This window comes from Pelophylax lessonae (genome assembly GCF_965119305.1).
Source record: "Pelophylax lessonae genome assembly, chromosome: 1".
NCBI classification, from domain to species: Eukaryota; Metazoa; Chordata; class Amphibia; order Anura; family Ranidae; genus Pelophylax; species Pelophylax lessonae.
The window spans coordinates 258,375,869-258,392,733 of NC_138768.1; the positions used below are offsets into that span (position 1 = coordinate 258,375,869).

Genomic DNA, 16,865 nt, shown 5'->3' on the forward strand with positions numbered 1-16,865 from the left:
ATTTTGTTTTTTTAAATGTAATACTTAAAATGCATTGCATGGGCATTTCCACAGTAGTACAGCTGTGTATGTGTATATGTATATATATATATATATATATATATATATATATATATATATATCTCACAAAAGTGAGTACAGCTCTCACATTGTTGTAAATATTTTATTATATCTTTTCATGTGAAATGACACTTTGCTACAATGTAAAGTAATGAGTATACAGCTTGTATAACCATTTGCTGTCCTTCAAAATAACTCAACACACAGCCATTAATGTCTAAACCGCTGGCAACAAAAGTGAGTACACCCACTAAGTGAAAATGCCCAATTTGGGCCCAGTTAGCCATTTTCCCTCCCCGGTGTCATGTGACTCATTAGTGTTACAAGGTCTCAGGTGTGAATGAGGAGCAGGTGTGTTCAATTTGGTGTTATCGCTCTCACTCTCTCGTGCTGGTCCCTGAAAGTTCAACATGGCACCTCATGGCAAAGAACTCTGAGGATCTGAAAAAAAGAATTGTTTCTCTACATTAGGATGGCCTAGGCTATAAGAAGATTGCCAAGAATGAACTCATGATTTTTGTTATTTGTTCTGCATCAGAGAAGCTGGGCAGCCAGGAATCTATCATTTTCATAATGAGAGGTCAGCAAAGTCAGTCTTACCGTCTACAAAGCTCGCACTCCTTTCTGATTGTGCTGCTGTAGTTGTGACAGGGTAGGAGGGTGTGTCAGACTGCTTTATAGAGAAGAGCAGTAATAATGTTTATTGCTCACATTTAAAAAAAAAAAAAAAAATGTTATGCTTTAATGTTACTGTGCAGAAAAAGAGAAATGATTGAGACTCTATTGACGAACGGAGAAACAACTGGGCACTGTGGCAGGGAAATCTTGCCATTGGTGTCTCCTAGAATATAATGTGGGCGTTTCACACAACAAGCATTCAACTTTACTAATATATTAATTTTGAGAAGACTGACACTTTGTGGTCTATATATGAAAAATGTCCATAGTAATTTGCATCGGAAATTCCTATGATTTTTTAGATCCATCTTGTGCAACATGTAGTATTTTACATTTTTTAAATCAATGAAAAATATTCTACCAGCACAAAAAATGGGCTTGTGTGTGTGTGTGTGATGTGTTTTTTTTTTTGCCCATTCGTACAGAACAAATGTACATGTGCTTTCACTGAGAAAATTGTTGTTCGCATCTTTTAGAGTTGAAAATGTGTTTATTGTTTGCATTTTTTAACAAAGGGAAAGGTAGGATACAACCATATGGTTACAAAAGTCGGCAACAATGGCTATCGCCCAAAGCATGACATGTAAAGGTAAAGACAGAACAGTTCAAACTGAAGGTTGTGTCCTACAGAAAAAAAACAGGGTTAGTACAAACATCTTATCCGTACTAAATCCACAGGTAGAATATATACAGAAAACATATACAGTATATCCATATTGGAAAACATAAAAGTATCCATTGTCTGGTCCACAACAGCAAAAAAGAGAGGAAAGAAAGGGGATAGGGAATGGGAGGACAGAGATGTAGGGCCCGAAGGCCCAGCTGGTTGAGAGAGGTATCACATGGGTAGCTACAAATACGGTAAGAGGATAAGCGAGGGAAAGGGAGGTTAGGAAGATTGTGCTACATGATTACACGGTGGTAGGCCTGAGTTATGGAAAGGATGGTGGTGCACCCCCAGGGGTTGAGAGCATTTCTGTGAGCGCATTAGAGGAAGAAAAGTGAATCCAAATATACCATAGAGCCTTTTTTTTTTTTTTTTTTACCCTTATGTATTCTTAATGTATTCTTAATGCATTCCCTGCATTAAGGTAAAAATTGTCCCAGTGTTTGTATCGCCCCCCTCACCTCACTTTATACTTACCTTAGTCTTATCTCAATACAGTGCTGTGCCAGTTTTCAGTGGCTCTCTCCTCTCTGTCCACTCACAGGGCCATTATTGGTAACGATAGCTTCCTCAGCTGTCAATCAAATCCTGTGAGCAGAGAATGGGGACAAGGCTGAGCCACGCTGTGTGTGTCTATGGATGCACACAGCCCAGCTCAGGTTCAAGCCCATAGGTGTGGGTGTGTCACCATAGCAAGTGGCTTGGTGCTAAGAGTGCTGGGAACCCCAGAAGAGGAGGTTTTGGGCAAACCCATTTCATAGAGCAGGTAAGTATAACATGTTTTGTTATTTTATTAAAAAAAAAAAAAAAAAAAAAAAAACCTTTTACAAATGCTTTAGGTATCATTTGAATCTTTTATTCTCAAGTCGATTTGAAGCTGATCCTGTGCTTTGATTCCTGTTGTCAAATTTGCTTTACATCCGTGTTTAAAGGCTAAGTTTTTCTTTTAAAAAATAATAAATGTGCACATACTTTTGCAGGGAAAAAAATGTGCATTTATTATTAACTTCTTACAGGAACCTGCAGTATTGCACCTGTGATCGGTAAAATGGGAAGAAGGGGGGATGTGGGAGTAATTTACACCATGTTATATGCTAAATACAGCTGTAGCATGGTGCAAAGGGTGAACTTGGCCTTAAGAAATCTTTCATCTGGCCAGTCAGTCTTTTTAATCCTCCTTTTTGTTTTGCTCTTTTTTTTTTTTCTTTTTTTTTTTTTAGTTCTGTGGTTGGTTTCTTATGTATTTAAAGTTCCAATAGTGTCTACTGTTAAAATATTGTGATTCAAATGTTTTACATTTTGTTATATTACTTATTTTTTAGTGACAAGCTTACATTCTAATAAATTGCCAAAAGAAGAAAGCAGTATGGAGTTGAACAATTCTGGAGACGCATGTCAGAATGGGCCTCTCTCACAGTATACGGATCCCCCTCCAACCACCGAGCCACTAAAGGACTGTAGAAGTGCAGCCCCTCCAGGTGTGGCTGGTTTCAATGAACCTAGTACTGAGGGCGTAGTTCTTAGAAAAGAAGCTTTGCAGTCGCTGAAGCTAAGCCTTCATATGCAGGAAACTGACCTGTGTAAGCGCCTCTTTTTCTGAAGTGCAATCCCATCTATTGCTTTGCACTATTATCCTTACTTGCAAAGTGCTCCTATGATGTTTCTTGATTGAAATTTCTACTTTTTTCATGGTTTGATCGGTAAATGGAAACTACTAATTATTTTTCAGCCTTTTCTTCTTTTTGAGATGATTATTCTGAGGCTACTACACAATACATCTAATCCTAAGTACTCACATGTTCTCTCTGCTTACATAGGCTTTGTTTGTTTTGACGAGGTTTGTCAGGAAAAAATGCCATTCACATCTAAGGCCCCTTTCACACTATTGCGACGCAATTTTACTGCGATTTTGCGGCACGATTTTTGCCACGATTTTGACGTGATTTTGAAAGCAATGGCATTGCTATATGCCTCAAAACACATTAAAATCGTGGCAAAGTAGTGCAGGAACTACTTTTGAAGTCGGTGTGACTTCAAAACGCACTGATATGAATGGGGCTCATTGAAAATAATGGAAAACGACTTGTCATGCGATTTTGCGGTCCAAAATCGCGGGACAAGTCGCACTAGTGTGAATGGGGCCTTAGGGTCCATTCACACTAGCGCGACTTGTCAGGCGACTTGGTCGCCTGACAAGTCGCGGTCGGTCGCCTGCCATTGATTAGCACAGGACCCGTTCTAATAGGAGCGACACAAGTCACCCCAGCAAGTCGTGTCCCCCCTGTCTGAATGGGCTCTTAGTGTCCATTCACATTGATCCAACTTATCAGGCGATTTGTCAGCCTGACAAGTCGCGGTCCTCACACTCCCACTGTGTAGTACAGGAGCCGTTCTAATAGGAGCGACACAAGTCGCTCCGACTTAGAAAAAGGGTCCTGTACTACTTCGGGGCGACCTGGAGGCGACTTGCATAGACATTCATTTTATGAAGTCCGTGTAAGTCGTGCCGAAGTCGCGCTGCACGCCACTTCACAGGTCGCCCCCCTAAGTCGGAGCGACCTAATATGAATGGAGGCTTAATAACCATAGTTCTCTATGTTTATATCAACATCTTAGAATCAGGAAAATGTATGTAATTTTAAGGTGCCCATACATGGATTGATATTTGGCTGGTTCAGCAGGGACTGGATGAATTTCAATCCATTTATGAGCAGCTTGGTTTTATCTTTTCCATTAACTTGTGTACAGCCAACCTGTCTGATTTTTCCTGATCAATCAGTGTCTGATCACTGGCTGCTGTCAGAATACAAAGGTTTAGTGGGGATTTTTTTTTTGTTTAGCCCCCCTGGTTGAAATAGAAGAAAAACTTATAGCCAGCCTTCGACTAATTTTTTTTTTTTTTCACACAAGTTTAACGCTGGGTTCACGCTGATACAATGCGTCGCATTACATCTGGTTCGCACACGAATTGCACCGCATTTCTGTGCAAATCACATGAGATTCTGTGCCGTACGATTTGAGCCCATCATTTTGTATGGCTCAGATTGCACCGCATCCGCATTCCTGTGCCTTTCCCGCATCGCATCAGTGTGAACTGAGCTTTATTGTCATCGTAACGAGCTAGTACACCTGTTGAATAATGTTCACTTCTTAAGATTGTGTAGAGAGTCAGTTTAACTCTCAGTGCTCTATTTTGGGCAACCATTGGGTATAGAAATGAAACTGAAGAAGACTTCGAGAGCTGAGAGGGTGTTTTTTTTTTTTTTCCATAGCATGTTTTTTGCCTGTCTTTCCACTTTCCACTATTGCATACTATTATAAATTGAAAGCCATTTTGACAGCAAGTAGGAAATTTGAAAAAGTAAACATTTTTTTTTTTTTTTTTGCAGGTCTTGATACAGTATCTCACAAAAGTGAGTACCCTTCTCACTTTTTTTTAAATATTTTATTATATCTTTTCATGTGACAACACTGAAGAAGTTACGGTTTGCTACAATGTAAAGTATTGAGTGTACAGCTTGTATAACAGTGTAAATTTGCTGTCCCCTCAAAATAACTCAACACACAGCCATTAATGTCTAAACGGCTGGCAACAAAAGTGAGGCCTCCCCTATGTGAAAATGTCCAAATTGGGCCTAATTAGCCATTTTTCTTCCCTGGTGTCATGTGACTCGTTAGTGTAACAAGGTCTCAGGTGTGAATGGGGAGCAGGTGTGTTAAATTTGATGTTATCGCCCTCACTCTCTCATATGAGTCACTGCAACTTCAACATGGCTCCTCATGACAAAGTATTCTGAGGATCTGAAAAAAAGAATTGTTGCTCTACATAAAGATGGCCTATGCTATAAGAAGATTGCCAAGACCCAGTAACTGAGCTGCAGCACGGTGGCCAAGACCATACAGCGGTTTAACAGGATAGGTTCCACTGAGAACAGGCCCTATCATGGTCGACCAAAGAAGTTGAGTGCACGTGCTCAGCGTCATATCCAGAGGTTATCTTTGAGAAATAGACGTATGAGTGCTGCCTGCATTGCTGCAGAGGTTGAAGTGGTAGGGGGTCAGCCTGTCAGTGCTCAGACCATACACTGCACACTGCATCAAACTGGCCTGCAGGGCTGTCGTCCCAGAAGGAAGTCTCTTCTAAAGATGATGCACAAGAAAGCCCACAAACAGTTTGCTGAAGACAAGCAGACTGAGGACATGGATTACTGGAACCATGTCCTGTGGTCTGATGAGACCAAGATAAACTTATTTGGTTCAGATGGTGTCAAGTGTGTGTGGCGGCAACCAGGTGAGGAGTACAAAGACAAGTGTGTCTTGCCTACAGTCAAGCATGGTGGTGGGAGTGTAATGGTCTGGGGCTGCCTGAGTGCTGCAGGCACTGGGGAGCTACAGTTAATTGAGGGAACCATGAATGCCAACATGTACTGTGACATACTGAAGCAGAGCATGATCCCCTCCCTTTGGAGACTGGGCTGCGGGGCAGTATTCCAACATGATAACGACCTCAAAAACACCTCCATGACAACCACTGCCTTGCTAAATAAGCTGGGGGTAAAGGTAATGGACTGGCCAAGCATGTCTCCAGACCTAAACCCTATTGAGCATCTGTGGGGCATCCTCACTGAAGGTGATCTCTAACATCCACAAGCTTTGTGATGTCATCATGTGCCGGTGTGGAAGAGGGCTCCAGTGGCAACCTGTGAAGCTCTGGTGAACTCCATACCCAAGAGGGTTAAGGCAGTACAAAAAAAAAATGATGGCCACACAAAATATTCACACTGTGGGCCCAATTTGGACATTTTAACTTAAGACTGTATTCACTTTTGTTGCCAGAGGTTTAGACATTAATGGCTGTGTGTTGAGTTATTTTGAGGGGACAGCAAATTTACACTGTTATACAAGCTGTACACTCACTACTTTACATTGTAGCAAAGTGTCATTTCTTCAGTTTTGTCACATGAAAATATTTACAAAAATGTGAGGGGTGTACTCACTTTTGTGAGATACTGTAAATAGGCCACTATATATGTCTAGTGAAATCAATATTAATTTAAATTGGCATCAGTTTTAAACTTTTTTTTTTTTTTTTTTTTTAAGGTAAGTTTGTTTAGCAATGTCAGGTAGAACTTGCAAAACAGAGGCCATCACAGATATATTTTAAACAACATAGACACATGTACACACACGCATGTATTTAACCTGCTTTTCCAGTAACCCAAGTAACACATTTATTTAATATGGTCATTTAAACTGCAGTGACTGTTGAAAATGCACTTGGATACTGGTCATCTTTACTTATTTGGCTGACAAACTGAAAGAGCACCTAAACATATTAGAAGTTCTATATTGAGGCGCTTTTTATGTCTGTTATATAAATTGGGGTAAATAAAGGATGCATCTCCTAATGTGAGCTACCATATTACTTGTAGCATGCAGCTTCAGTATAATGATGAATCGATAGAAGGCCCTATAAGTGCTGCACCCTGGTCTATATTCTGGTACAGTCACTCACAAGTTCTTAACCAGGGCAAGTCATTCTGTCTGGTTGGCTGTATATATGGAAATATGGTTGTGGTGGGAATCTTTACCTTTCACATGGTCATAACACTTTTCAGTACATTATTAGTTAGTTAGGCCTATTTATGGCATATGTTTCTTACTATTGGCAAAACAGTACTATTTACAGACAGTAGAGATTATCTCCATGTATCTTTATTTTCTTTTCTGCTTTGCTCTTTTCAACTAATTTCTCTTTTCAACATGCTCCTTTCAAAATGCAGTGCTCTTTTCAAGCGCAGTACATTACTGAAGAACTGGGATCATCTTTATGATTCTTCCATATATATGAGATCTTGTTTTCTTCCTATCTGTTGTGCACTTCTTATTTTTGATGTATGTGTTCTCTTCAGCCTCCAGTGATGCTTCCCTTCCACTTGAGAGAGAGGAGCAAATCCGCTTGCAGGCCAGACGTCGCTTGGAGGAGCAGCTGAAACAGTACAGAGTTAAACGTCAGCAGGAGAGGGTGAGAACATTTTCTTGTAGCGATATCCTCTCCATTACTAATTATATATATATATATATAAAATACACACAGTACTAAGCATAAATGAGTGCACCCCTTTTAAATCAATATCTCAATGAACACAAGAACATTTGTTTTAGCTCATTACATGAAAGTAGGGTTAATAATATAACTTAAATTACAAAATCTTCAGTTTTCCTCAAATTACTTGGTGCAAAAATGAATACACCCCACAACAAATCTACTACATCTAGTAGTTTGTATGACGTCCATGATTTGTAGGGACAGCACCAAGTGTTCTAGGCCAAGATCTATCTTTTTCTATTCTTCAAAAACAACCTCTTTTAGAGCTTGGATGCTGGGTGGAAAGGGATGCTCAACTTGTCTCTTCAGAATTCCCCATAGGTGTTAGATTGGGCTCAGATCAGGAGACATAATTGACCACTGAATCACTTTCAACCTGTTCAGAAATGCAACAGGGGCCTTAGATTTGTGTTTTGGTTCATTATGATGTTGGAAAAGTGTGCCACAACCAAGGGCACAGAGTGATGGTAGCATCTTCTCATGTGAATTCATGATGCCATCAATTAAATGCAGCTCCCCGATACCAGCAACACTCCTGCAGCCCCACAGAAGGACACTGCCACCACCATGTTTCACTGTAGGCACCATGCATTTTTCTTTATACTCTTCACCTTTGTGACACCATATGGTTTTGAAGCCATCAGTTCCAAAAACATTTTATCTTGGTCTCATCACTCCAGAATACAGAGTCCCAATAGTCTTCTTCTTTTCCAGCATGGGCCATGGCATATTCTAGGCGGACTTTTTGTGCATGGACTTTAGGAGAGGCTTCCTTCATGGACGTCACCCATGCATGCCATTCCTCTGCAGTGTATGTTGTATTGTGTCACGGGAAACAATCACCCCAGTTTGGCTTTCTACCTCTTTAGCTAACTGCAATGAACTTGCATGGCAATTTCCTTCAACCCTTACAAATAAACAAGAGGGTAGGGAAAATGGCGCTGCCAAATTGTATTGAAAATAGATACACTCTAGTAGGTATATCAAGGTGAACAGTATGTATACCTACATAGGAATTAATAAATATATATCCATCACCACATCAATAATTGATTAAAAATGTGCACCATAAAACCACAAAAAATCTCATCCATATCACAGTATAACATAAAGTGCTTAGAGTCGTGACCTGATTGAATCAAATCCAGTAAGGTGACTAAATGACATAAAGTGCAAACCCAATAAATAGTGGTGACACTAGTGGCTTGTGGGAGGTGTAGTAAAAATATACAGTATATGAATAAACCAGTGATGATAAACAAATATAATGTATAAGAAAAAAAAAAAAAAAATATATATATATATATATATATATATATATATATATATATATATACAGTGGGTACGGAAAGTATTCAGACCCCCTTAAATTTTTCACTCTTTGTTATATTGCAGCCATTTGCTAAAATCATTTAAGTTCATTCTTCTTCCTCATGAATGTACACATAGCACCCCATACTGACAGAAAAACACAGAATTGTTGACATTGTTGCAGATTTATTAAAAAAGAAAAACTGAAATATCACATGGTCCTAAGTATTCAGACCCTTTGCTCAGTATTTAGTAGAAGCCCCCTTTTGATCTAATACAGCCAGGAGTCTTTTTGGGAAAGATGCAACAAGTCTTTCACACCTGGATTTGGGGATCCTCTGCCATTCCTCCTTGCAGATCCTCTCCAGTTCTGTCAGGTTGGACGGTAAACGTTGGTGGACAGCCATTTTTAGGTCTCTCCAGAGATGCTCAATTGGGTTTAAGTCAGGGCTCTGGCTGGGCCATTCAAGAACAGTCACGGAGTTGTTGTGAAGCCACTCCTTCGTTATTTTAGCTGTGTGCTTAGGGTCATTGTCTTGTTGGAAGGTAAACCTTCGGCCCAGTCTGAGGTCCAGAGCACTCTGGAGAAGGTTTTTGTCCAGGATATCCCTGTACTTGGCCGCATTCATCTTTCCCTCGATTGCAACCAGTCGTCCTGTCCCTGCAGCTGAAAAACACCCCCACAGCATGATGCTGCCACCACCATGCTTCACTGTTGGGACTGTATTGGACAGGTGATGAGCAGTGCCTGGTTTTCTCCACACATACCGCTTAGAATTAAGGCCAAAAAGTTCTATTTTGGTCTCATCAGACCAGAGAATCTTATTTCTCACCATCTTGGAGTCCTTCAGGTGTTTTTTAGCAAACTCCATGCGGGCTTTCATGTGTCTTACACTGAGGAGAGGCTTCCGTCGGGCCACTCTGCCATAAAGCCCCGACTGGTGGAGGGCTGCAGTGATGGTTGACTTTCTACAACTTTCTCCCATCTCCTGACTGCATCTCTGGAGCTCAGCCACAGTGATCTTTGGGTTCTTCTTTACCTCTCTCACCAAGGCTCTTCTCCCCCGATAGCTCAGTTTGGCCAGACGGCCAGCTCTAGGAAGGGTTCTGAGGATTATGGTGGCCACTGTGCTCTTAGGAACCTTAAGTGCAGCAGAAATCTTTTTGTAACCTTGGCCAGATCGGTGCCTTGCCACAATTCTGTCTCTGAGCTCTTCAGGCAGTTCCTTTGACCTCATGATTCTCATTTGCTCTGACATGCATTGTGATCTGGAAGGTCTTATATAGACAGGTGTGTGGCTTTCCTAAACAAGTCCAATCAGTATAATCAAACAGAGCTGGACTCAAATGAAGGTGTAGAGCCATCTTAAGGATGATCAGAAGAAATGGAAAGCACCTGAGTTAAATATATGAGTGTCACAGGAAAGGGTCTGAATACTTAGGACCATGTGATATTTCAGTTTTTCTTTTTTAATAAATCTGCAACAATGTCAACAATTCTGTGTTTTTCTGTCAGTCTGGGGTGCTATGTGTACATTCATGAGGAAGAAGAATGAACTTAAATGATTTTAGCAAATGGCTGCAATATAACAAAGAGTGAAAAATTTAAGGGGGTCTGAATACTTTCCGTACCCACTGTATATAAAATTTAATAAGCGGAGGGTGAAGACATAATAAATAAATATATATATATATATATATATATATATATATATATATATCCAGTAATAAATATTAAAGTGATATGTGCAACCGTGTAACACCTGTGCAAGGTGTAAATATACTTCACTGGGGAAAAAAGGTGCAGGGTGAACAATAAGAAATTAGTATGTGCAAAAAAATATGATGCATAAATGACCCCTTATTTATATAAAGTGCAAGTGATTATATGCACAGTGAGATATCTTCAATGCTGGGTGCATATATCCTAAATCAATGTTCATGTGTCACTTTTGCTATAGTATTCTGACTGATAAGTAAAGCTTTGCTGATCTTCTTGTAGCCTTTTACCTTTCTTGTGTAAAGAAATTATTTTCTTTCTCAGGCCTTGACATTTCTCTTCCATGTGGTGCCATTGCTGACCGCATGAAATGGAAAGGAACTCCCTTTTATAATCGGCTGTCTGCTGGACACCTGTTTAATAAATAATTGGACTCCCCTGTAGTTGAATTCTTGTTAATTAGGATTTTGTATAAAATTTAGTTTTGCTCTTAAGACTCTTCATTGGGGTGTATGCATTTTTGCAACATGGTCTTTCTAATTTGTTAGCAAAAATACTTTCTCTTTCACTCATTGACGGACACAGCTCCTGATCCTTCTTAACCATTGGGATATACTGCCCCCTACAGGAGTAGGACATTAGGCAGGAAAAAGCTTACTACGCCTATGGGCAGTCCCAGGGGGTATACACCCACTCTCAGCTATAGGCACTCACTTTTTCTGCCTAGTCAGGAGTAAGGACCTAGTTCCTTCCTGGGATCTCTGGTCCTGGCAATTTTTTTTTCTTTTTAAATGGAAATATTTCCTATCTAGATCCAGAGGGTCCCCCCAGTCTGACCAGCGCACGCATGCAGGGCTCAGCTCCACGCTAGGTCGGCTGCGACATAGCCCCAGTGGATGGGGGCTAGCCTGTGAGTTATACATCTTGCGAGGGCGGATACGACCTGGCCTCCCACATTCCAGTGGAGCAGTGATCTGTCTGGAGCAGTGCCCACTCTGTTCCTGGTTTGGTAAGTAGCTGTCCCCACCTCTACTCCTGAAGGGATTTGGGGTGGACGTGGGTGGGCCCCTCCCTGGGATGGTGGGACCCCCGGGTTCCACTCCCCCCCCCCCCCGGTTCCTCTAAACTTTCGGTGGTCACTGTAGTTCTTTTGCCCCCCACTCCCCAATGGGCGAGGGTATGAACTGGCTTTTGCCACATGCTCTAAGGGGGGCTTGTTGGCGCTTGTTGCTGCTGACTGGGTTTTTCCTGGTGTGCAACGGGGTTGAGCAGGGTTCCCTGCCACCCTGGGGGTTGGTGACTAGGGCAGGGATGTCCTCTGGACTCCCTGTGGCAGCTTTTGGCCTGGGGAAGCAAGTGGTTTAGCATCCGTGGGTCCACGCCTCACGCTGCCGGATCTGGCCAAAAATGTAGGCTGTGGCTTTACGGCCTACTGGTTGGAATTTATGTGGGGAGACCCATGTGAGGGTGGCTGAAGCTGCTGTCTCCTGTTTTGGCATCTGCCCTCCCCTCCGCTGCCCTGGGTGGTCGGCTTCCCTGGGGCTCGTGTCCAGGCGGCTGGGCGCCAACAAAAATTTAGGCCGCGGCTTGTGGCCTACTAGACCATGCGGCTGAGTCAGGCGCCTCCATTGGAGGGCAGCCCCAGTCAGTTTGGCTGAAGCCCCCACTCTTCCTTTGGGCATCTGCCGGACTGGGATTCGTGCACCTGCGGCTGGGCCTCTACGAAAAATTTAGGCTACAGCTTGCGTTCTGCTAGGGCATATGCGGTCAGCTTGGCGCATCCCTTGGAAGGGGTGGCGCTGTGGGGGCAGTTCAGCCTTGCCGCCATTATTGTGTGGGGCACCTTCCCCTTGTGGGACCTCTGCGGGACCATCAGAGTAACGTGCCTGCGCGTCCACGTCTTTAAGGGAGCTATTTCCAATTATGTGGGCCTCTATGGAGGGGCTCGGAGGGCGACCCCCTTTTTGCGGGGTCCAGTAGGGGCTCCATTGGTGGGCCCTCGGTCAGCGTCCCCTTTGCGGGATCGCATTTGGCCGCCCTCACCTGATTGTTACATCAGATCCTGAAATTGTTTCGACCGCTGTGGGCGCGAGTCACCCTGCTGGGTCTGTGTCCACGCGTGTGCTTAGATAGCGAGGATGATTCCTCTGCTCCTCTAGCAAAAGGCACTGGTGGATGCACTGTTTGTGTCGGTGCGTGACATTTTCAAAATGGAGTTTGTGGCTGATGCTGCGTTGGAGGCGCCGGACCCTTTCGGCACCCACAGGCCTTCCAAAGTGGCGGGAGTGTTCCCCTGTCCGCTTACTTTGACAACGTTGTCACAAAACAGTGGGGTTGTCCAAAACGCAGTGGTTCCCACTTCCTTCCTTCCTTCTGGTTGGGGAGTCCCCATCCTTTACAGATTCCAGACTGCCGATTAATGTACTGGAACTCCGAGCGATCAGACTTGTCTAGCTCATTGGACTGTTAGTCTTCAGGGGTGTCCGGTATGAATTCATTCTGACAAGGCCACGGCGGTGGTCTATGTCAATCACCAAGGGGGGCATAAGAAGTGTCCTGGCGGCTCCGTAAGTAGCCGGCATTCTAAGGTGGGCTGCCGATTTGTTCCAGCCCTTACGAACTACTGCCATGACTCCTATGCAGGAGCGAGGCAGAAAATATTCCAGTCATTCTAGTGGCTCCAGACTGGCCTCCCCGGTCTTGGTACGCCAAACTGGTTCAGCTGGTCGCCGATGCTCCTTGGGGACTTCCTCTCAGGGATGATCTGCTGTCCCAAGGACTAATCTTCCATCCTGCTTTACAGTCGCTGGCTTTGACGGCTTGGCTGTTGAACATCAAGTGCTGACCGGTAGAGGTTTGTCTGAGTCAGTGATTCTTACGCTGTTGAAAGCTAGGAAATCTACTTCTTGGAAGATCTACCGTTGTACGTTGAAGACGTACATTACATGGTGTGAGTCTCTTTGGGTTCATCCTCGCTCCTTCTCGGTGGATTGGATCTTAACCTTCCTTCAACGGAGGATTGAACAGCAATTGGCCTTGAGTACCATCAACGGCCAGATATTGTTTTTTTTCCAACGACCTTTGGCCACACACTCCCTGGTGCATACCTTTCTTCAGGGTGTCCGACATTTGGTTTCTTCAGTGCGAGCCCTGTTGCTGCCCTGGTATCTTTTTTTGGTGGCTTTCACATCTGCACGCAGGGTGTCGCAACTGGCGGCGTTATCCTGTCATTCACCTTTATAGTGATTCACAAGGGTAAGGTGGTGCTTTGCCCCTGTCCGTCATTCCTTCCTAAGGTGGTCTCTGACTTTCATTTAACTGAAGACATTGTGTTGCCTTCCCTGTGTCCCAGGCCTAAACATCCCTGTGGTTCAGCAATTAGGGTGTACCTGGGAGCTATGGAGTTTTTTAGGAAGTCAGACTCTCTTTTGTGCTCACGGTCGGACCTCCCAAAGGGTTGTCCGCTTCCTCTGTGTCCATTTCCAGATGGATCAGACAGATGGTAGTTCAGGCCTTTTCCATCAAGGGTCAGGTTCCTCCTTTCCCTGTCAAGGCACACTCTATTAGGGCACCTAGTGCCTCCTGGGCTTTCCGTCATCATGCGTTAGTGACGCAGAGTTGCAAGGCGGTCACCTGGTCGTCAGTGCACACTTTAACAAAGTTTATATAAAGTGAATGTGTTGGCATCTGTGGATGCTTCTTTTGGCTGCAAGGTTTTGCAGGCTGCTGTTTAGAGAACCTGGTCCTCTTTGAGGGTGTGTTGTTTTTCAGGTGAGCTCCAGTTTGATGGAGCTCTATGTTACCTGATTGGCATTGGTTAGCCTTGGGAATTTAGTTTTCGTTGTTCCCATCCCTCATGTTTTAACACTGCTTTGGGACATACCAATGAATAAGAAGAATCAGAAGCTGTGTCTGTCAGTGAACTAAAGAGAAAATGTGATTTTGGACTTGCTGTAAAATCCCTTTCTCTGATGTTCATTGACGGACACAGCACCCACCCCTCTGTGGCTTTCTTCTGACAATGCTAGTAACAAAACGGAGTGCCTATAGCTGAGAGTGGGTGTATACCCCCTGGGACTGCCCATAGACGTAGTCAAGCTTTTTCCTGCCTAGTGTCTCTACTCCTTGAGGGGGCAGTATAACCCAATGGTTAAGAAGAATCAGGAGCTGTGTCTGTCAATGAACATCAGTTAGAAATCCCATTTTTGTTTGTGTGCAAATTATCAAATCTTGGTTGCAATCAATGGGCCATATTTGTGGCAGTATTTTGTAGTATAGTGTCCATCAGAAAATGTTGATTCTGAAAGGAAAGTATAGATTTTTTGATAAATCTGTTGCGGCGTACTCATTTAACCACTTAAGGACCGAGCCCATTTCTGAGTTAAAATCAGTTTTTTTTGCTAGAAAATTATTTGGAACCCCCAAACATTATATATATATATATATATATATATATATATATATATATATATATATATATATATATATATATATATTTAGCAAAGACTCTGGAGAATAAAATGGTGGTCATTGCAATATTTTTTCTCACGCTGTATTTGCAGTCTTTCAAACGCCTTTTTTTTTGGAAAATTACATTTCACTGCATTTAAAGAAAAACGAAACAGTAAAGTTAGCCCATTTTTTTTTTTTTTTGTATATTGTGAAAGATGATGTCACACCGAGTAAATAGATACCCAACATGCTACGGTTTAAAATTGCGCACACCCGCGGAATGGCAACAAACTACGGTCAATAAAAATCTCCATAGACGACGCTTTAAAACGGTTACCAGTTTAGAGCTACAGAGTAGCTCTTTTTTTTTTTTTTTAAATTATTGCTCTGGTGATGGCGGCGATACCTGACATGTGTGGTTTGAACATTTTCTTTTGTGCACAAGCTTACGGCGACAGGGGGGGTTAAAATTGTTTGTTTTTTTTTTTCCTATTTATTTATTTAATTTTAGCACAGTTTTTTTTTTTTTTTTTTTTTAATAACTGATCCCTTTTATTGCTGTCACAAGCAATGTAAACATCCCTTGTGACGGCAATAGTCAGTGACGGGTACTTTTTATGGAAGGATCGGGGGTCTAAAAGACCCTGGACCCCTCCACTGCACTTCAATGTATTCAAAATGCTAAAAAAACTGCATTTTTGAATACAGTAACTTTTTACATTTGGCGCCTGTAGCCGAGTAACCTGGATGTGACATCATGGACGCCGCCACTGGGTTACGTCATCGGAGACCCGGCTTTGATCGTGACTCTAACCAGCCCTTCAGACGCGCCTGCTGGTTGCTCAGGTCTCCCGGTTGGACAGGAAACCCGGGAAGAGCCGGGAACAAGGGGCAGGGGGGCGTCCCCTTCCGCTCGCTGGGGTAACAATCGAGTGGCTCCTAAGCCGCATCGGTCGTTACCGCCTGAAAGCTGACCGCCGGCTCTAAAAAATGGTATCGGGATGATGCCTTTTAGCTGCAGGCATCACCCCGGTACAACCACTTATGTCAGCCGATGTACAGCTACGGTGATTTGCGGTAAGTGGTTAAGCTGAGCACTGTGTGTGTGTGTGTGTGTGTATGTATGTATGTATGTATAATATATAATATACAGTATCTCACAAAAGTGAGTACACCCCTCACATTTTTGTAAATATTTTATTATATCTTTTCACGTAACAACACTGAAGAAATGATACTTTGCTACAATGTAAAGTAGTGAGTGTACAGCTTGTATAACAGTGTAAATTTGCTGTGCCCTCGAAATAACTCAACACACAGCCATTAATGTCTAAACCTCTGGCAACAAAAGTGAGTACACCCCTAAGTGAAAAATGTCCAAATTGGGCCCAATTAGCAATTTTCTCTTCTTGGTGTCATGTGACTTGTTAGTGTTACAAGGTCTCAGGTGGGAATGGGGAGCAGGTGTGTTAAATTTGGTGTTATACTGGTCACTGAAAGTTCAACATGGCACCTCATGGCAAAGAACTCTCTGAGGTTCTGAAAAAAAGAATTGTTGCACTACATAAAGATGGCCTAGGCTGTAAGAAGATTGACAAGTCCCTGAAACTGAGCTGCAGCATGGTGGCCAAGACCATACAGTGGTTTAACAGGACAGGTTCCACTCAGAACAGGCCTCACCATGGTCAATCAAAGCTGTTGAGTGCATGTGCTCATTGTCATATCCAGAGGTTGTCTTTGGGAAATAAACGTATAATTGCTGCCGAGGTTGAAGGGGTGGGGGGGTCAGACTGTCAGTGCTCAGACCATACGTTGCACACTGCATCAAATTGGTCTGCATGGATGACGTTCCAGAAGGAAGCCTGTTC

At 42.8% G+C, this 16,865-nt stretch overlaps 1 protein-coding gene across 2 annotated transcripts in view; it reads left to right on the plus strand.

The window, feature by feature from the left end:
• The window catches only part of GOLGA3 (golgin A3), a 147,837-nt gene that overhangs the window by 17,705 nt on the left and 113,267 nt on the right, over positions 1-16,865 (plus strand). The window contains exons 3-4 of one of the 2 annotated variants that reach the window (XM_082260173.1): positions 2,728-2,985; positions 7,318-7,430. In XM_082260173.1, coding sequence (XP_082116299.1) covers positions 2,728-2,985; positions 7,318-7,430 — 371 coding nt within the window. The remainder of the gene's footprint in view (positions 1-2,727; positions 2,986-7,317; positions 7,431-16,865) is intronic. The other variant, XM_082260174.1, reaches the window with a different exon arrangement.